We start from the raw sequence: 19,985 nt of genomic DNA on the forward strand, positions 1-19,985 counted from the left end.
AGACAGACGTAAATATCAATTTGTGGATTGGGTGACAAGACACTCACAAAGAGTGTAACTCGATGACCTTGAATTCAATGACTACTCCATCTATTTTCCTCTGAGAAACCAAATGTCTTTCCTCTTCATTCAGAAGACACAGCAAACCTCAAGAACCCTCTCTACACTCTCATTCCTCTCCAACCCCTTCCCTCTTCCACCCCCATCTGTTTTCCAACAACCTCAACTCTCCTACCACTTATTCCCCACCCAACAAACCCCTCGCCACGAAGTTGATCCCTTTCCTGCTTCAACACCATCCAGTCCCAATTACGCTTCACTACTCCAGTCCTGTGTTGCTGCCAAGGCTTTAAGGCCTGGGAAACAGATCCATGCTCAGCTCTGCCATCTGGGTATTGCTCAAAATGAAAATTTGGCCACTAAACTGGTCCATGTTTACAGTGTTTGTAACTCCCTGCGAGATGCCCACCACCTGTTTGATAAAATTTCCAAAAGGAATTTGTTTCTTTGGAATGTCTTGATTCGGGGTTATGCGTGGAATGGGCCACATGAAGCTGCCATTTCACTCTACCACCAGATGTTTGACTATGGGCTCAAGCCTGATAATTTCACCTTACCATTTGTTCTCAAAGCGTGCTCTGCGCTTTCGGCAATTGGAGAGGGAAGGGGTATCCATGAGTATGTGAGGCGAAGCGGGTGGGAGAGTGATGTGTTTGTAGGTGCAGCGCTTGTTGACATGTATGCGAAGTGCGGTTGTGTCGTGGATGCTCGTCATGTGTTTAATAAAATTGCTGAGAGAGATGCTGTGTTGTGGAATTCAATGCTTGCAGCTTATGCTCAAAATGGACACCCTGATGAAGCACTTTCTCTAGGCCGTGAGATGGCGGCGACTGGTGTAAGACCTACCGAGGCAACTCTTGTGACTGTGGTTTCATCGTCAGCTGACATTGCCTGTCTCCCTCATGGGAAGGAAATCCATGGAGTTGGTTGGAGACATGGATTTGAATCCAATGACAAGGTCAGAACTGCTTTGCTAGATATGTATGCAAAATGTGGTCATGTGAGAGTTGCCCGTATTTTGTTTGAGCGGCTTAGGGAGAAAAGAGTTGTATCTTGGAATGCAATTATCACTGGTTATGCAATGCACGGGCTTGCTGCTGAAGCTCTTGATTTGTTTGAGAAAATGAGGAAAGAGGCTCAGCCAGATCATGTAACCTTTGTTGGTGTTCTAGCAGCTTGCAGCCGAGGGCGTTTGTTGGAAGAAGGACGAGCATTCTATAACATGATGGTGAGGGATTACTGTATAAATCCAACTGCTCAGCACTATACGTGCATGGTTGATCTCCTCGGTCATTGTTGTCAACTCGATGAGGCATATGATCTAATAAGAAATATGGGCGTGAAGCCAGATTCTGGGGTATGGGGTGCTCTGCTGAATTCATGCAAAACCCATGGGAACTTAGAGTTGGCTGAGCTAGCTTTAGAGAAACTAAGTGAGCTAGAACCTGATAATTCTGGCAACTATGTGATTTTGGCTAACATGTATGCTCAATCAGGTAAGTGGGAAGGAGTGGCAAGGCTGAGGCAGTTAATGAATGATAAAGGAATAAAGAAGAACATTGCTTGTAGCTGGATTGAAGTAAAGAACAAAGTCCATGCATTTCTTACTGGAGATGTTTCACACCCGAATTCGAATTCAATATATGCAGAGTTGAAGAGGTTAGAAGGACTAATGCATGAAGCTGGATATACCCCAGATACAGGATCCGTTTTCCATGATGTGGAGGAAGATGAGAAGACAGATATGGTGTGCAGTCACAGTGAAAGACTAGCTATTGCATATGGATTGATAAATACATTGCCAGGAACTCAACTTTTGATAACAAAGAACCTCCGAATTTGTGAGGACTGCCATGTTGCTATCAAGTTCATCTCCAAAATTACCGAGAGGGAAATTACTGTTAGAGACGTGAATCGCTATCATCATTTCAAACATGGAACGTGTTCATGTGGCGATTGCTGGTGAATAAGGTGCAATCCAGATGGAAAAAGTGTCTATGACATTGGAGTTTTGTCCGAAAATAATTTGAGTTAATTCAAACATAAAACACAAGTTTATAATCATACCCCAATTCTCTTTTACAAGCTAATATAAATGCCTCAGTTTTGAAAAAGTCAGCGTTACATTGATAATCATTAGCTTATTCTTCCAAACATTATCTATCAGTAAATATTTTTAAGAACACATTAATCAGTAATTTCTTTTAATTATCTAAAAAGAGCTTACTTTTGGCCCAAGAATCAAGGTTCAAGGGGAAAAAAGGTATATTCAGGAGAAATTTGTTTTGGATTGCATTTTATTGTATCTTCTCTATTTTAGGCCTATGGATTTGAAATATTAGTTGAGGCGAACTCTGATTTGTGCTTTTGGCAGTCACTTTACTTTGTTTATTTGTGTTTTTTCTTTTAAAAACAAGAGAGATTGTTTGTTGTTCCACAAAAAAGAACTAAAGAGTTGATTTTTGAACATTCCTGACAAGGCTGGGGATCAGAGGACTAAATAATCCTAATCCAAATGATGCCATTTTTTATTACTTCAATCAGCAAATCAAATGATATGCTAGAGCCACATTATCTTTCATTTCAAGCCGTTGGAAGCTAAGGAACTTCAAGGACAAAGTGAAGCAAAGTCTTGACCCTAATCTTCAATAGTCATCTCCTACTTGAACTATAAATAGAAAACTTGAAGAAATTTTGAAATAGACAAGATCTCAGATTTAAATCTTTGGAAAAAACTTCAAGAGAAATCACTACACATTCCATTCGATTTATTTTCTTGTGCTTAAGTCTTTAAAGCTTATATTGTTGTAAAACTTTTTGTGTGCACTTTCGTCTCATATCAATTTTATCTTTACCATTTATTTATTTATGGTGTTTGTTGTGGTACTTGAGTCAATTCAAGGCGTGATACCTAAAATGAGTTAAATTAGTAGTAAAAACTCATATATCCGTTAAAAGTTTGATTTTATTATGCTATAGTAATGTAGTATTCCATTGTTAGAGACATGAAATTTGTTTGTTGTGTTTTTTAATCTTTGTTCTTCCGTCAAATATGGTCATTTGACGCGCATCGCCACCACCATCGTTCGTCTTCACTACTCATCTATTTTTCATTAAAAAATGAATTTTATGGAATGAAGTTAATTGAAAAGTAAAATAAAATTTGAAAATGTAAAATTTACGTTGACCAACATAGTAATAATCTATTAAATAACATAATGAAGGTATCACACCCAAAAAAATTTATGGGTACCACAGAATTTGCCTTTATTTATTACCCATGTGTCATCATAACCCTCTGTGGCTCTGTCACAAGACTAATTTTCTCGAGATTCATATATCACATTAAATGTGTAGATTTCTTCAAACAAACTTTTCTCTATACATACAACCAAAAGATTGAACCATCAACTAAATGCTTAAAAATCTCAACTATTCACTAACCATCTCAAGGGTCGGATATCACATTAAGTGAGTACGTCTCTCTTAATGCTCTTGCAATTTCGAGTCGGGTAGGACCACTTATGAGCGGCAAAGCACACCCCACCAAGTATTCATGCATTTCCATGGGCTCGAACATGAGAGATCCACTTAAACTAGGACAAATAGTTGATTTATCCACTTGGTGATAGAAATTTACATTATTATTAGGGATAAATGGATAATCAACTCACCAAAATAAATAATCTGAAAAAGTAAAAAAGATAAAAGAGAGTGCAACATCAAAACGACATCGTTGCTTTCGTCCCCAACGTGTGAGGATGGGAAAAGGAAACCATTAGAATCGTGTTGAAGGAAGATCCATGACCCCTCGCTCACATAGCTATTCGTTTTGCAGACCTCATCAAATCGAGCCTCCATTCTTCTCTTCTCAACCCAACACGCCACAATCGCCGACAACCTTGTCGTCTCTCTTCAACGATTCAAAATTGATATCATGCGAAACTGCAGCCTCAACAACACAACCATTCGGATTACCATGTTTTGATTCCTCGATCCGACACATTCCTAAGGTCCGTGCCTTTCGCTCGCTATTGATCCAATTCAATCCCTCTGCTGCATTTATCTAGTATTATCCGATTTCAGATTTACCTCGCACTGAAATGTTTCTTTAGATGCATCACTGTTTCTTCTTGTGTTGTGTTGTGTTCTATTGCTTGAATCAAATTGGATCATGTTTTCTGTTTTTGTTTTTTACAAATTTATTAACTGTTGTGCTGTAATGCTGTTGCTGATTTCGTTTTTTTTTTCTTCTTCTTTCTGGGATCTGAAATTTGAATAGAGTAGGAATTCGGAGGTGTCGACGCGGTTGCCTTTTGAATTGGTAATGTGTGTAGGTTTCTAGCTTTTTCGAGATGGCGTGGTTTAATAATGCGAAGACTTCATGGGGGAACTTCCCTGATTTGGCGGGAGCTGTGAATAAGCTTCAGGAGAGTGTTAAGAGTATCGAGAAGAATTTCGATACTGCTCTCGGCTTCGAAGAGAAGTCTGAATCCAGCAATGATGGTGGCAATGAAGGTAATTAAATTAACTCAAGTTCCTTATCATGTGTGAGTTTTATGATTGAGGTAGATGCGAAGTTCATTAGCTGGTGTGAGAATGAAATGATTTTTGAATGCGTGGATGGATTTTTCAGTGATCATGTTAATTAGAGCTATGCCTTTTACTTTTGTGTTCCAGCTTCAGGGTTATGGCCTGCATCGGCTGACACGAAAAACCTATTTAATCCTGTTATGGCCTTTATGGGGAACAAAACTGAGGAAAATAGTGAAGAAACATCTGATGATGTTGAATCCTCTCAGAAAGAATCTGAAATTGACAATTCAGTGGAAAAAGGAGAGTCTCCGGATCATATTCCTGTGGCCGAGGGAAAAGAAGCGTCAGAAGAGGAAAACGTAGTCCATGTGGAAGCTGAAGAAACCACTTCTCGAGAAGAAAATGAAGAACATAAGGTAGAAGTTGGTGAGCATACAGAGCCAGCTGATGGAACAACCACGCAGAATTTGGACCAGGAGAAGGATGAAGACCAGTTACCTGAGATGCCTGTTGAATTGCCTGAATCCCCTGTTCAGAAGTTTGAGAGTTTGGATTCTGTGGATGGTTCTCAAGAGAAAGAGATTGCTGAAGTGGGAACCTCAGAAAGTCCAGTGTCGATGCAACCCATGGCTCCTGATCTTGCAGATGATGTAGTTGAGGGTAGCACCAGTGAGCCCGGTGAGTCACATACTATTAGTGATGTGCATGAAAATATTCAAGTTGAGACTAAAGATGAGAATACAGAAGAGACAGTGCAAATAGAAGAAAGCGGAGATAGATTTTCTTCTGTACAACCTGAAGAATCTAGTGATACTGAGAAAACAGATGAAACAAGCACTCATGTTCTACATTCTGTGGCTCCTGAGACAACCGATAACATTGATCAATCACATAATGAGTACTTGTCAGGTGCCACTCCACCAAATGATTTGGTTTTGCATGAAAATGAAAGGAACCTTGAATCTTCTGATGCAGTATCTGATCTGGTTTCACATGAAAATGAAACAACTATTGAAGAAAATGAAACCGATCATATTGCCAATAATGTTGAAACTGACATGAAAGAGCAGCATTTGAGTTCTGTAGGAGATATGCACGACTCAGATTCCGCGGTTGAACTAGACAGGGTGAAGAGGGATATGAAAATGATGGAGGCTGCTCTACAAGGTGCTGCAAGACAAGCTCAGGTACTTCATTTATTGCATGTAGGGCTTGGATCTTCTTGTTTATTGAGCATGAAAAATATGTTCACATGGCCCCTAGGTAGCATTATTATGGTTCAGAAGTTTTACTTAGCCAGTCAGCTGTTGTTTTTCTCTTCTGGGCTGAGCCTTAGCAATTGAGGCTCTTAAGTTTCCCCCCCTTCTGGGAAAGATATTTTGCCAAGGTTTGTCTTACATAGAAGATAATGAAGATTGTTAAGTGGTGTAAAAATAGTGAAGTTTCTCATTCACTTTGCCATAAATATGTTTTCTTGCTCCATTGTGGCCTGATTGAGAAGTGTACATAACAAATTGTTTTTTAACCAATTTGTGATGCCCATTCGTTTATATGCTGAAAGTTCCCAGGTGGAAAGACAATTTAGGGTTCATATCTAGTTATGTTTTAAGCACAAACAGTATGATGAATGATCATCTGGTCTCTTGCTAGGCTTTTGTTATGACCATTGTCCTTTTTTATTTCTTGGTTAAAGTTAAAGGGTTTGAGGTGCTACATACACATACATTTCTGAACAAGATATTTTGCCTGACTTCTTATAAATAGTCAAGTTTCAAATCACTTTGTTATAAATATGTTTTCTTGCTCATTGATGCTATTTTACTTAAATTATGACCAGCTAAGATCTTCTGACTTCTATTAAAAATGTTTCATCTAATCATGCTCCTCATTCTTTATCTTCTATGTATTTTTTCGTGGTGATGGTTGTGTCAAATATCTTATTGCTGTTTCGTAATCTTGGTTCTCTTTGCAGGCCAAAGCTGATGAGATTGCAAAATTGATGAATGAAAATGAACAATTGAAAGCTTTGATTGAGGATCTCAAGGTATATTTAATTTTTCAATATGTTGCAGTTTGTGTCATGTTTTGCTTTAATGCTCAATTTGTTTTCTGTTGTTACCTTCAGATGTTGAATCATTCCCCTCTTTGTAATACCATCTATACACATTTACATCTTTCTAATACACATTGAAACTGATTTTTCTTGCTTATGTGGCCTTGGAAGCTATCCATGTGTCCTATTTGCCTTTGCGAGGCATAGGGAGCATTTGGAAGAGGGAGTTTATTTGTACTTATCTTATGATATAAATAGTTAAGCTGGTGTTTGATTCAGCTCATAACCTATTTACAAGCTCTTTTTAGCTTATTTCAAAGTTTAACACATAAGCTTATGAAGTAATTGCTTTGTTAAGGTTCTCAAATAAGCTTATTGAATAATCACCTTATTAAATTGTTTATCCAAAAATATGCTTAATCCAAAATTTTGGAAACCACAAATGGGTAATGTATTGCTAGCTAATATGGTTATTTGCTACTGTCTTGCAAATAATGAACTGAAGGATGTTTGTGTCAAAGATAGATGATGTGGTGCAGTAGTCTTTCTTTTCAAAAATAAAATAAAAGTAAAAGCTAGATGTTTTAGGAATCCTTGGGTTTAACTTCTTGATTCAGCACATGTCTGTACTAGTAGTAAAAAGCATTTATGGAAGATATTTTTTTGTTACATATTGTTTAGATATTGTCCTTATAGCCTTGTCTCATTGTCTATTTTGCCATAGTCTCTTGGATTTTTTTCCTTGTATGCTATGCATTTGTTTTCTCTCGCATATCTTTTTTTTGAAAATCCTTTGGTAATTTTTAACTATCTATTTCTTGTTTTATCATGTGTTGCTCACTATACTGCACCCCACTTCCTTCAAAATATTTGTACTTAATCGCTGATAATTGTGGAACAGAGAAAATCCAATGAGGCAGAAGTCGAGTCTTTGCGAGAGGAATACCATCAAAGGGTTACCACTCTCGAGAGAAGGGTATCACTATTCACTTGTCATAAATCTTATGGTTTTTGTGCGTAATTAACTAAGTTGTCAATAATGTAACTCAAATGCACATTCGAAAGTTGTGTATAATAATTTTAATCAATACATTGAAGTTCTGATTGACTTTTTAACCATAGGTAACATAGTATGAAACAAGTAATGTCAAGTCGCACATGTTTTCTTTTACATGCTTAGTCCACATTTCAAATGTTGCTGTTAAGATTCTTGTCATATAAATGCATTGCTAACACATGCCGTATAGGGTGCAGTCTGGTCTATCTCTTGAGGGATGATGATCAATTTTTCAAAATCGAAATCCTATCTAGGATCAGAGAGGCTTGAAAGATTGTAAAACATGAGATGATAGCTCAAATTGTGAGATCCTACAAATGTGATTCTTTTAATATGGAAGCATGACAATATAATTAACTAATTTGTAGAATTTATTTTGTAGATATTATATTATTAGGATCTCTTTTGCTTAGTTTATATTTATAATAATTATGAAAAAATAGAGAATAGTCATCGTGCAATTCTACAAGTATAATCCTGACTTTGACAATACTGATGGTTTGATATTGTTGTTCTTCTTTTTTGTTGTTATGCCAGTCAAATTCTTGCATATTAGTGAAAGCACAGTGAATGTATTATAACTTCAAATCTCAATATTATAGAATATGAGCATCTTAATCATTGTAGATTGGTGTTAGAAATTCATCTAGGTCTATGACGAATGTGATTTATCAATAAGGATTATTGGGCATTATGTATATGTGCCAAAGTCTATGCTGTCTGGTTTGAGCTTCAACTGGTAAGAGATCTTATGCACTTCTTGTGTTCAATTGCAGATTTATGCTCTCACTAAGGAAAGGGATACTCTACGCCGAGAGCAGAATAAGAAAAGTGATGCAGCTGCTCTCTTGAAGGAAAAGGATGAAATAATTAATCAAGTTATGGCAGAAGGTAATGCAGTCTGATATCAAACCTAAATACGTAAACTTCAGTGGATACAGATCTTTCATTTTTACTGTAGTGACTTGATAGGGTTTATTATATGGGCGGTCCTTTTAGATAACTGTCAGCAAAGTCTATCGGGACAAAAAAACTATAGCACCAAAGTTTGAATCATATTTGGAAATATTCATAGTTGTTAGAGTAATAAATGATTTGTCAACACTCAACACATTTTCTCGGATTATACTCTTATGTATTAAAATATCAAGCTCTTCATCCATGTTGCAAAATTATAATCAGTCGCTTCGCTTGGTCCTAGGAAACATTTGCTTTGAGGTTCCCATGATATGGAATTGTGCTTGGTGTGTTGGACATAATAGATAGGGGCAGGGGGCCAATGCCATGGTTTTATAAATATAAATAATGTCCAAAATCCAAATGTATACATGCCATTTGACATTCTTATGATATCTAGTTTTTAGAGCATATCAGATTATGTGGCTTCTGGTTTTGGGGGTATTTAGCATGTGGGTGCTACTTGGGTTTTGCCCGATTCTGTTGAAGGTGACTTCATCAATGCCTAGTTTGACGAAACGTTGGCTCATCATATTTATGCTTTGAAGTTTCCCTGAAATGGACATCTAAGGCATGCCCCAACAATCTTGTTTACCCGTAGTGTTTGACTTGGTAGAAAAGACTGGAAAGTATCTATAGGAGTTTGAATTGAGGAAGCGTTATGTTATAAAGTTTGTAGGTAAAATAATACTCTATGCTTTGGTTGGAAAATGAATTAGAGAAATGTTAGTAACACACTCTGTAGTGATTAATTTACTAGGAAAATGTACGGATTTTCTTAAAAATAGACTAACTATAGAAAATCTACTAAAGAGTGAGGTCAGAGTAATTTAATCTAAAGGGGTTTTCTATTGTAATCAGAAGTTTTATTCGCTGAAGCATGTTAACAGCTTCCTTACTGAAGATTATAGAATCCATTTTTCATATCAGACTGTCTCTTGTTATCTCAGGCGAGGAGCTTTCCAAAAAGCAGGCTGCTCAAGAATCTACAATTAGGAAACTAAGGGCTCAGGTATGCTGACAACTTATTATATTTTCCCGTTATCATCGATCCTTTCTATGCCTACATATTTTAATATATCTTTTACTTTTTTATGAAAGCTAGATTAGAGATTTTGAGGAGGAGAAGAAGGGTTTGACTACTAAACTTCAGGTAATGGAATTCCCAAAGCATTCTTTTACTGATTATAATTATTTAAATTTCATATTAATTTTAACTCTTAAGGGTAATTTATAATCTATTATTGTGTGCTACCATGGATGATCATCTGTCTGCGACTGTCATTCTTTTTTGGAGTAGTAAGTGCTGACAATTCTCATATTTATTATTACTTCTAATTGAAAATTGCTGTTTGGTAATGCAATCCAGATAGAGGAGAATAAAGTAGAAAGTATCAAGAGGGACAAGACAGCTACAGAGAAGTTGTTGCAAGAAACAATAGAAAAACATCAAAATGAACTTGCAGCACAAAAAGAATATTATACCAATGCTTTGGCTGCTGCTAAGGAGGCTGAAGCATTAGCAGAGGCTCGTGCCAACAATGAAGCAAGAACTGAGCTAGAGAGTCGTCTAAGGGAAGCTGAAGAACGCGAATCTATGCTTGTCCAGACACTCGAAGAATTGAGGCAAACATTAAGTAGAAAGGAACAACAGGTTTGTGTTATATTATCTGTTATTTTTTTCTAAGTTGACTTTTCTGGATCTTGCTTTTGAAATATATAGTTTTCTTAATCCGTACTCAGGCAGTCTTCAAAGAAGATATGCTTCACAGAGACATCGAGGATCTTCAAAAACGTTACCAGGTCTGCTCACCTGCTGTCTCTCACTTTCTACAGACATTACTTTTACTTTTTTTATTTAAATTTTAACAACTTTATTTGTGCTATTGGTAGCTTGCATAATGTGGTTTGTTTTTTCTCTAGGCAAGTGAAAGAAGGTGCGAGGAACTGATTACACAAGTTCCAGAATCTACAAGGCCGCTTTTAAGACAAATTGAAGCCATGCAGGTAATGCACATATGATCGAAAATTGATTTTCCTTCTGTGTTCTGTTCTGCTCCATGGGATATCTACTAAACTAGAATTTACCTGATAACAGGAGACAAATGCCAGAAGAGCTGAAGCTTGGGCTGCAGTAGAAAGAAGTCTCAATTCTCGACTTCAGGTCTCTACAATACTCTGAATTGAATTTTGGAAAATTCCCCACTGGATATTATTTTATTTCTTTATCTTTTTGTATGGATTCTACAGGAAGCAGAGGCTAAAGCTGCAACTTCAGAGGAAAGAGAGCGATCAGTGAATGAACGATTATCTCAAACCTTGTCTCGAATTAATGTCCTTGAAGCTCAGGTTCTGCAATTACTTGAGTGAAATTAGTCTTTAATGGAAGTTTTGTGTATGTGTGACTTACTTTTAACTATGAATTACAGATATCATGTCTTAGGGCGGAACAGACACAATTAAGTAGGACCCTTGAAAAGGAGAGACAAAGGGCAGCTGAAAGTAGACAGGAATATCTTGCAGCAAAGGAGGAAGCGGACACACATGAAGGTCGTGTGAGACAACTTGAGGAGGACATTAGAGACTTAAGGCAGAAACACAAGCAAGAGTTGCAGGAGGTATTGATGCACAGGGAGCTTCTTCAGCAGGTAGACCTATTGGTTCTGGATTTCAAAATTAGCATTGCTAACCATGTAGCTCTCGTTTCTTCTATAATTAAATTCATCTTATTATTAATTTTTCATTTTACCTGGGCAATGGAATGAACCAGCCTAAGGGAAATATTTGGTTCATGCCACATGTATTTTCTGAGAAAAAGTTACAAAAGAAACCCCGCTTGCTTTTATGATGGACTTTTCAACATTATATGGGTGGTTGGGGTTGAAATGTTTGCGAGCTTATGTAGTATATTTGTGCTAACCATGGAACAGAAACCATGTTTAAAAAAATGAAAACCAAAATTGATGGCGAATTTATTGCCAGAAACAGTACTAAATTCCATCTCTTATTAGAGCCTTTTTGACTATTGTTTTTCAAGTTTCTGAGTTAAGATCTTCGTTTTTACCAGGAGATAGAAAAAGAAAAGGCTGCTCGAGCAGATCTGGAGAGGACTGCCCGCGTTCATTCTGCACAAACTCCCACAACAAAGCTAAACTCTGCTTTTGAAAATGGTTTGATGCTCTGCTCCTCTTTACATCACTACACTCAGTTGTCTATGATATTTTCTATAATGTTCTTTATGATGTAGGCAACCTGTCTCGGAAAGTCTCTAGTGCAAGCTCCCTAGGGAGCTTGGAAGAAAGCCACTTTCTGCAAGCATCATTGGACTCATCTGACAGTTATTCTGAGCGGAGAGAATTAAGCATGAGTCCTTACTATATGAAGAGCATGACACCCAGTTCATTTGAAGCAGCACTTCGTCAGAAAGAGGGTGAACTTGCTTCATATATGTCACGCTTGGTATGACGGCCTTCATTCCTGCCTTAATAATTGGCGCTGTACTTTTTAAATTCAATGCTCTATTGTTTTTCATCATTGTGAGATTATCATAATGTATATCATTCAAAAAAAAAAAAATCATCATCGCCTTTCCCCACTAGGTGGGTTGGCTACTTGAATTAGTTTAGATCATATTATCCTGATATATTAAGTTTACATATTGATTATTTACATCTTAGTTCCTCTTAATAATTTGACCTATAGTTTTCATAGGTCTCCCTCTACTCCTAGCTGCTCTTTGCTATCTGGTCATTCCTCCTTATAGGTCTTCTCCGTACATGTCTAAATCATTTAAGATGCCATGAGGCTCTTCCATTTTCTCTATAATGGGAACTGCACCAACTTTTTTTATATAATGATTGTATTTCTAATCATGTAATGTCTTGTACAACACAACTCATTCATCTTAACACTCTCATCTCATCTCATCTCTGATACACTGAACTTACTATGTTGTTAGCTTCTTACCGCCAAACATTCAATTCTCATATGCTATTGCATGTCTTATAGTTGTACGGTAACCATAGCAGATTACACTTGATACATTTCTCCATTCCATCTACCTTTTTGACTTCTATGGTTTACATCTACCTATACCGTAATGCATAAGTAATAGAATTTATATTAAGCTGTTAGACCACTGGGTCAAATTGTTAGACCATCTTGACATTGGGATAAAATGATGACATTTTTTCAATGATAAAAATTCCAGGCATCACTAGAATCTATTCGTGATTCCCTTGCTGATGAGTTGGTCAAATTGACAGCACAGGTAAGTCCAGCTTCCTGTTTACTACTTACTGGTCCCTTTCCTTGTCTTTAACCATGACTTGCATCTTCGATCTGCAGTGTGAAAAGTTGCGGGCTGAGGCTGCTGTATTACCTGGCTTACGATCAGAGCTAGAAGCACTGAGGAGGAGGCATTCTGCTGCATTGGAATTGATGGGTGAACGTGATGAAGAGGTTTTTTCCCCAACCTCTCATTTATAGGAACAATATATTAGGCATATTTTGGTATTCAGTTATTAGATATAATGTTAGGAAGCTCGTTTTCCATTGAATTTTCTTGTGTTTGAAATACTAAAGTGCCCAGACACGAGCACCACACAACTGAATTCTTCTCTTCCTTAAAACCTTAGAAATCAAATGAAAGAAAAACACTAGACACACTAGGCCTCGAACACCAAAAGGGGTAAAATAGAAAAGAAAATCAATTTTAGGGCTATAGTTATACTAAGGCCTCTATCTAATTGTCTGTTTTCCTTTAATTAATTTATTTTTTAATAGAAAAGTTATCTAATTTCTATCTAAACTACGTTGAATGTGTCTAGCTGGAGGAACTTCGGGCAGATATTGTAGATTTGAAGGAAATGTACAGAGAACAAGTCAATTTACTTGTGAATAAGGTACTTTAAGCAGAATCTATTGCTCTATAGATGTCCTGGTTATCTTTTTCTGAATTCTCAAAATGCTTATTCTTTTCTCTGATCCGTATTTTTAAAATTCTAACCATACTATATCCTTTTTACAGATCCAGGTAATGGGTTCGTCAATGGGCAATGTCTAATTTGGCCGTTGAAGGGGTTGGGAGAATCGAAAGGGTAGTGTCCAGCAACGATTTTGAGATAGCTGTCGCTGAGTTGTGTGAGGTCAATTGGCACAGTAATAATATATTGAAGATTAGTAGTGCCTTTGGTGGTCTTTGGAGAATGATTCCTTGAAGTCTAGTCTTGATTGGAAGATTTGTATTTTGTTTCTCTGGGCAACAGATACTGATAGTCACCCTGGCTAAATATGATTTGTATTATGAACGTTGTATAGTTCATCTCTTAAGAATTTTCTGAGATAGTTAAACACAATATAGGGTTTTTTCGAGTGTTTGTGATGATCCAAACAAACCATATATATTCCTTTGAGTCTGTGACCTCATACGTTCTTTTTTTGTCCCCTCTGGCCGCTGCCATGCAAAATAGTATGTGCATTTACATATAAAAATGACTGATATTTTCATAATTAGGGTGGGTGCTCACATAGTAGTCAGTAGGAGATACTAGATTTCCTTTCTGTAATTGGCTTTGGCCTGGGCAGAGAGTGCTCTGCATGGAGCTTCATGCTCTGTTCTGTCTGATATTTGCATTCAATAAATAGTAAATACAGTATACATTTCATTTTTCTACTAGATAGGAGATTGTTCCTCTCAATTGGCGCTTACGTTGAGAGCTAATTGCATAAAAGGAGCAACCAGTTTATGCAAACTAAGATGGCTTCACAACGAAAAGGTGCTCTGGATGCTGACATGGTGTTTGTCGAGTCCATTCTAAACAATTAGGAGGTATTGTTGTGTAACCACGATATGATGTTGAAGGAACTTACAGTGCAGTGTAATCACTAAAAGTTTACTACGAATGACCCGGTTCGAAATATAGAATTAACTTAGGGTCATTATCCATTCAACTAAAAAAAATTGCTAAATCATAATGGGGACTCACAACATCTATTGCATTGTAATCTTAAGAAAGGTGTTTAGCCAAACAACCTAAACATGAAACAACAAAGTCGTAATGAGAACCATGGCTAACATCTCAGAAAAAGGGGAAGACATAAACCAATACAAGGAACCTCTCCACCTTCGATCTGCCTCTAAGGTGGTCCTCATTGCTCTTCTGTTTTAACGAATCCGGTGTTGCGATTTTACGGTAGGTACTCAGAGTTGTCAGCTTGCAACATATCCATTTTAACATTTTTTTCCTCATGTTTTCCTTCCTTTAACTTGTGCCTTGAATATTGCATATTTATCATGAAACATGTGAGTTTTGGAAAGGTAATTAACCAAACAGTCACAATTGATAGGTAAAAGGCAATAGTAGAAAGACTACAAAATGTTTTAATATAATATTATATTATATATTATATAATATTGTATTTTTATTATATTAATTAAAATACAGTATAATACTATAATGTAATATAATAAAAATACAATATTATATAATATATAATATTATATTTTATCATATTATATTATCGAATCTTGTATTTTTTATATTATTTAATTAACATAGTTTTTTTTTCAATTACTGGTTGTTTTCTGCCAAGAGACTAAAATCAACTCGCTTATAATTACTGACTGATGATTAGTATTGATATTTTTTTTATGTATTTTTAATAATATTATTAATTCTTATTAATATAACCATTAGTTACACATATTACTATTAGTCATCAATATATATTAATTATTCTTATGAATTATACATATTAATTTTTTTGATATATAGTTCCTTTTAGGATTCTCTCTGTATATATAAATAGGTATATAGGAGGTTCTTACGCATCAAAAGTAAGCATCCTTGGTTTTTGTTTTATCTACAAATCAAGTTGAGATATAATGAGAATTTCTTTGAAGATGACGTTGAAGTTGATGGTGTTGCTTTTTGCTATTGTGAGCATTGATCTAATAAGAACTGCACAAGGGTCCGAAAAAGCACAAGGGATTGCTAATGAACATAGCATTGAAAACACACAAGGGCTTCATAATGCACAGGAGATAGGTACTGCAGGACTAGTACATCCAGGTTGTTGCTACTGCAGGCCTTATATTTGCTGCCCCTGCCACCCTCCTAGCTAAAACAACAATGTCTAAAAACTTTGTATCTCTTCATCTAATTTTACAATAGTCAACTTGAGTTTAAGGAAAGTTATGGATATAATAATTGGGTTTACATGATTGAGTTGAATGATTTGGTTCCTTTTTAATTTCATTTGTTGTGAAAGCTTTATACTCTTTGCTAGAGAATATGAAGCATATCATGAGAGGGTCATCGGGCGGGAGAAGTTGATTTTATTGAGGTTCCAAGAGCGATGACGAGAAAAACTTAGTTCAGAAAACAAGAGAAGTCATATCTTCTCTTAGAGCAAGCCCCTGCAAGACGGTAACTAAGGTTGCTATTATGTAACTTTACGATCATAAATTCAACCCACGGTGCGAGCTTTATAGCCCTATACAATATCTTAGGCAAGATGCCTGTTTTGTGTTCTCTTTGTTTCCCTATGCACATACTATATCTTTGGCAAATTTTTTCCCATTCTCTCCCACTGTACTTGCACCAATTATTTCTCTTAGTGAGGGACCTCACATTGGTCAACTCTCAGCTGTGGCTTCACGCTTCAAAGATGAAAAAAACCGTTTAACTTGAAAATTGAACATTTGATGTCATACATGATTGTGAGCACAAGTTAGATTGAGAATTTTATTAACACATTTTCCAGTATTAATTATTAATAATAGTACTTTGGAGGGTTAATTATTTGACTTTGATGTAGGTATGTTAATAAATAAAAAGTCAATGCACGTAGCTGAACTTTGGTGTTCAAACATGACGGCTATTAGCAGTCTTTTAAATTTCCAAATCTTGTATACACACAAGCTAGAATCCAAGAATTTCAAAGTCCACACTGTCATAACTAGTTGTCTACTACCTTCATGCACGACACAGTTATCATACTGGCAAAGACAGCTAAGCTTAAAACGAAGATATGAACTAAACCTAAATTTATATTCTCTCTCTCTCTCTTGACTTAATTTTTTTATTTTCCAGTACTTCTCGCTTAAGTTTCATTTAAATTTTAAGAATTTAGATGCATTCACATTCACATTTTTCTCTATCTCATTTTCACACTCTTCTTTTTTCTATCATATTATCTATTATGTCTCACATTTTTCTCTGGTGTACCCATATATCTTATAAGTGGAAGTGAATATAAAGTGTGTATGCATTATTTTTAAAGTAATAACACAAATTAAAAAATGTAGTCAATGTTCATATTGATATCAAAATTGTTCTTCTTTTAATTTCTTATATATATTTTCCATTTCTTGTTTTTATAATTTTCTCTTATTAATTAATTAAGCAAAAAAAATGCCATGTAGATAAGAACAAAACTTTAATCAATATTTAAGATCATGAAGGATGTACAAATCGTCTTGTCCTAAATTTATACCAATATCCTCTAGCTGTTTGAATTCCAGGATTCAACTGAAAGCATTACATAAGCAAAGCTAGAGTTTATTTATATTAGTTCTAGGCTTCTATCACTGTTTAAAAAAGGTGAGATATGCCGAACGATCAGGATCAGAGGACTCAACAGAATGAACCCGTTGGCTCAAGGTATGAAGCAAATACAACTCAGCAAGTAGGGAAGCCATGGAGTACTGGACTATTTGACTGCCATGAGAATCAGACAAATGGTAATATCAGCTCATGCTAGTTTAATTTCGTTGAACTAGTTATATAGCTAGATCATTTCAACCTCTGCTAAAAATTAACCTTGATGAAATTTGAAACAAGTCTATCATGAATAAACCTTCACTTTAATCTCTAATCTTGACAAGATTTTTCATATTAGATTCTTTGCTAAAGAAGCACCATCATTGGCCTATATTTCTATTGGTTACATTTGCGCTACTTAGACCCCGTAGCTTATTTGAGCTTATCTCGTAGCTTAAGCGCTTATGTAAGTATTTTAGAGAACTTCTGTATATAGCTTATGGGTTACCTATAAAATGTTTTGAAAAACTGCTCATACTAGCTTATGAATAACAGCTTATGCTTATCCATATCGCATTTTCAGATTATTTCGATAAGTTTCTTAAATTAGCTTATGGATAAACACTTATGCAATATGCGCTTATAGTCATCTCTTAAGCGTTTAATTAAGCTGTTTACCCAAATTCACCCTTTGCATTTGGAAGAGCTTATTTGAGTTTATCGTAAACATAAACATAACAAGTATTCAAGTAAGCTTATATGAAAATAGCTTATGACTGATTTATAAGTTGTATTGAGCCTATTTTCATAAGTCGTTCAGATCAGCTTATGAATAAACGCTTCAACTACCTAAAAGTTATTTTGAGCTATTTCAATAAGTTTATGAAGTTAGTTTATGAATAAGCGCTTATGTGAGAAGCGGCTAGTCATTTGTTTACCTAACATACCCTTGTACTTCAGTCAATCACAACCCTATCAGTTGAGCTAATCCTCAATGGCCAGGAGATCAGAGTCTTACTTCTGGTTTAGTCATCTTTTGAATCAACAGCTGAAATCCTGTTGAAATTATTACATAACTCTTGAACTCAGGGACTGTTTCAGTTCTAACCTCAGAAATCTTTCTATATTTTGATTTCAATGTTCTAAGCCTGCTACACCTTTTTTTATGAATAGTCTAGTGTTTCAACTTGATATACACTGGGGCATTATGAGCTCATGTATCCATGTGAATGATTATACCTTGGAAAAAGGCTTGTTTGATGATGCTTGTTGTCTAGTATTTGAATTGTGCATACTTGAGAATAACAGCTTATTACTTGCCAATCACATTTTGTTTTTCTGATAAAAAGTATAATATGCAGGATGATTTATCTAATTACATATGCTTTTTTTGGGTTGGCAGCTGTTATGACATCATTTTTACCTTGTGTACAATTTGGGCAGATAGCAGAAGTATTGGATGGTGGAGAACTGAGTAAGGATCCTTACCCTTAATTCTCCATTTATTTGTTTTTATAACAATTTACCTCTACTACATACAACTCCATGTGATTAATTTGCACATTCAAATCAAATGTATAGCTGTAGTACTTGTACCTCATGTGTACCAGGGAAACTCAAGAATCTGTATTGTGAAAAGTTCTATCATAATTCTACAACTTCAAGCGTGTTTGGATCCACGTTTAAACCTCACATAATCACTTCTCTGCGCACAAAAATGACTCCTAGTAGTTTCTTGCAGATCACTTTTCTCCCCAATAGCATCTATAGTTTCATGATTAACCTTTTAGAATCACTTTTCTCTCAAAAAAACAAAAAAACAAAAAAAACTACTAGGAGTATATTCTCTCGGAATCACTTCTTCCCCAACGTGAAAATCTACCGAGTTTCCAAACATACACTTTGTGTTTCTCAAACATGCTCTGATTATTAATTCTAATCATTTCAGGTTGTCCTTTGGGAAGCTTCATTTACCTACTAATGATGCCTGCTTTGTGCACTCAATGGATCATGGGGTCAAAGTACAGAACAAAGTTGAGGAAGAAGTATGATTTGGTGGAAGCTCCATATTCAGATGTGATCTCTCATGTCTTTTGTCCATGTTGTTCTCTCTGTCAGGAGTTCAGAGAGCTTAAGATTAGAGGACTTGACCCTGCTCTTGGTAATTGACCTCCTCCTCCTCATTTTTACTTTTTCATTTTTATATTGAAGATTGACAATGACAGCTATAGAAACACTTTTGACTAATATAGCATGTTTCAATCGGCTTATTTTTTTCTTGTCTGTGTGCAGGATGGAATGGAATTCTTGCTGAACAACAGCGTGAAAGACAGCAAAATGGTCAAACATTGAATGATCCTCCTTCAAACCAAGCCATGTCCCACTAAACACAGTTCTTGTGTTTCTTTTGGTGTTCTTCGTTGTTGTTGGTCCATTGGTGCAAGTTCTCCTGTTTTAGGTTCTCGTCTGTCAGTTGACCTCTATTGGTGGAGGTTCTCCGGCTTTAGGTCCCCTCTTCCGCAAAAAAATGTATTTCTTTTGATTGGTTTTGTTTGAATGTTTGATGCTTATAATTGAATTGTAAGAAAACAAATAAAGCTCTGCTCGATTGAAGTTTGGTAAAATTAAGTTTGAAAGAATGAATGTATTTGGAAATAATGTGTAAAAATGAGTTTAAAAATAATGAATGATTTTGCACTTTTTTTTTAGACTGAGAATTAGACACCAAACGGGGACATAGAATTTCGATTCGGGACAAGATTTGCTTAGTTTATTC

The 19,985-nt window shown here is 35.8% G+C and overlaps 3 protein-coding genes across 3 annotated transcripts; all 3 read left to right on the forward strand.

The window, feature by feature from the left end:
* On the forward strand, positions 1 to 2,388 carry LOC130749489 (pentatricopeptide repeat-containing protein At4g21065-like). Its single transcript, XM_057602857.1, has one exon. The coding sequence runs from the start codon at positions 113 to 115 to the stop codon at positions 2,024 to 2,026; it is 1,914 nt and encodes a 637-aa protein (XP_057458840.1). The 5' UTR covers positions 1 to 112; the 3' UTR covers positions 2,027 to 2,388.
* A 1,407-nt stretch (positions 2,389 to 3,795) lies between these two features.
* LOC130743118 (golgin candidate 5) lies at positions 3,796 to 14,077 on the forward strand. The gene is made up of 20 exons (XM_057595232.1): positions 3,796 to 4,073; positions 4,343 to 4,578; positions 4,741 to 5,783; positions 6,569 to 6,640; positions 7,551 to 7,625; positions 8,483 to 8,597; positions 9,614 to 9,675; positions 9,769 to 9,816; positions 10,033 to 10,317; positions 10,407 to 10,466; positions 10,587 to 10,670; positions 10,762 to 10,827; positions 10,914 to 11,012; positions 11,093 to 11,311; positions 11,731 to 11,833; positions 11,911 to 12,122; positions 12,874 to 12,933; positions 13,011 to 13,124; positions 13,493 to 13,567; positions 13,693 to 14,077. The coding sequence occupies exons 2-20, from the start codon at positions 4,416 to 4,418 to the stop codon at positions 13,726 to 13,728; spliced, it is 2,991 nt and encodes a 996-aa protein (XP_057451215.1). The 5' UTR covers positions 3,796 to 4,073; positions 4,343 to 4,415; the 3' UTR covers positions 13,729 to 14,077.
* A 3,063-nt stretch (positions 14,078 to 17,140) lies between these two features.
* Positions 17,141 to 19,917, forward strand: LOC130747123 (protein PLANT CADMIUM RESISTANCE 8-like). The gene is made up of 4 exons (XM_057599965.1): positions 17,141 to 17,409; positions 18,612 to 18,683; positions 19,158 to 19,370; positions 19,502 to 19,917. Exons 1-4 carry the CDS (start codon positions 17,277 to 17,279, stop codon positions 19,594 to 19,596), a joined length of 513 nt encoding a protein of 170 aa, XP_057455948.1. The 5' UTR covers positions 17,141 to 17,276; the 3' UTR covers positions 19,597 to 19,917.
* Positions 19,918 to 19,985: the final 68 nt, after the last annotated feature.

This window comes from Lotus japonicus, chromosome 3, assembly GCF_012489685.1.
Source record: "Lotus japonicus ecotype B-129 chromosome 3, LjGifu_v1.2".
NCBI lineage: Eukaryota > Viridiplantae > Streptophyta > Magnoliopsida > Fabales > Fabaceae > Lotus > Lotus japonicus.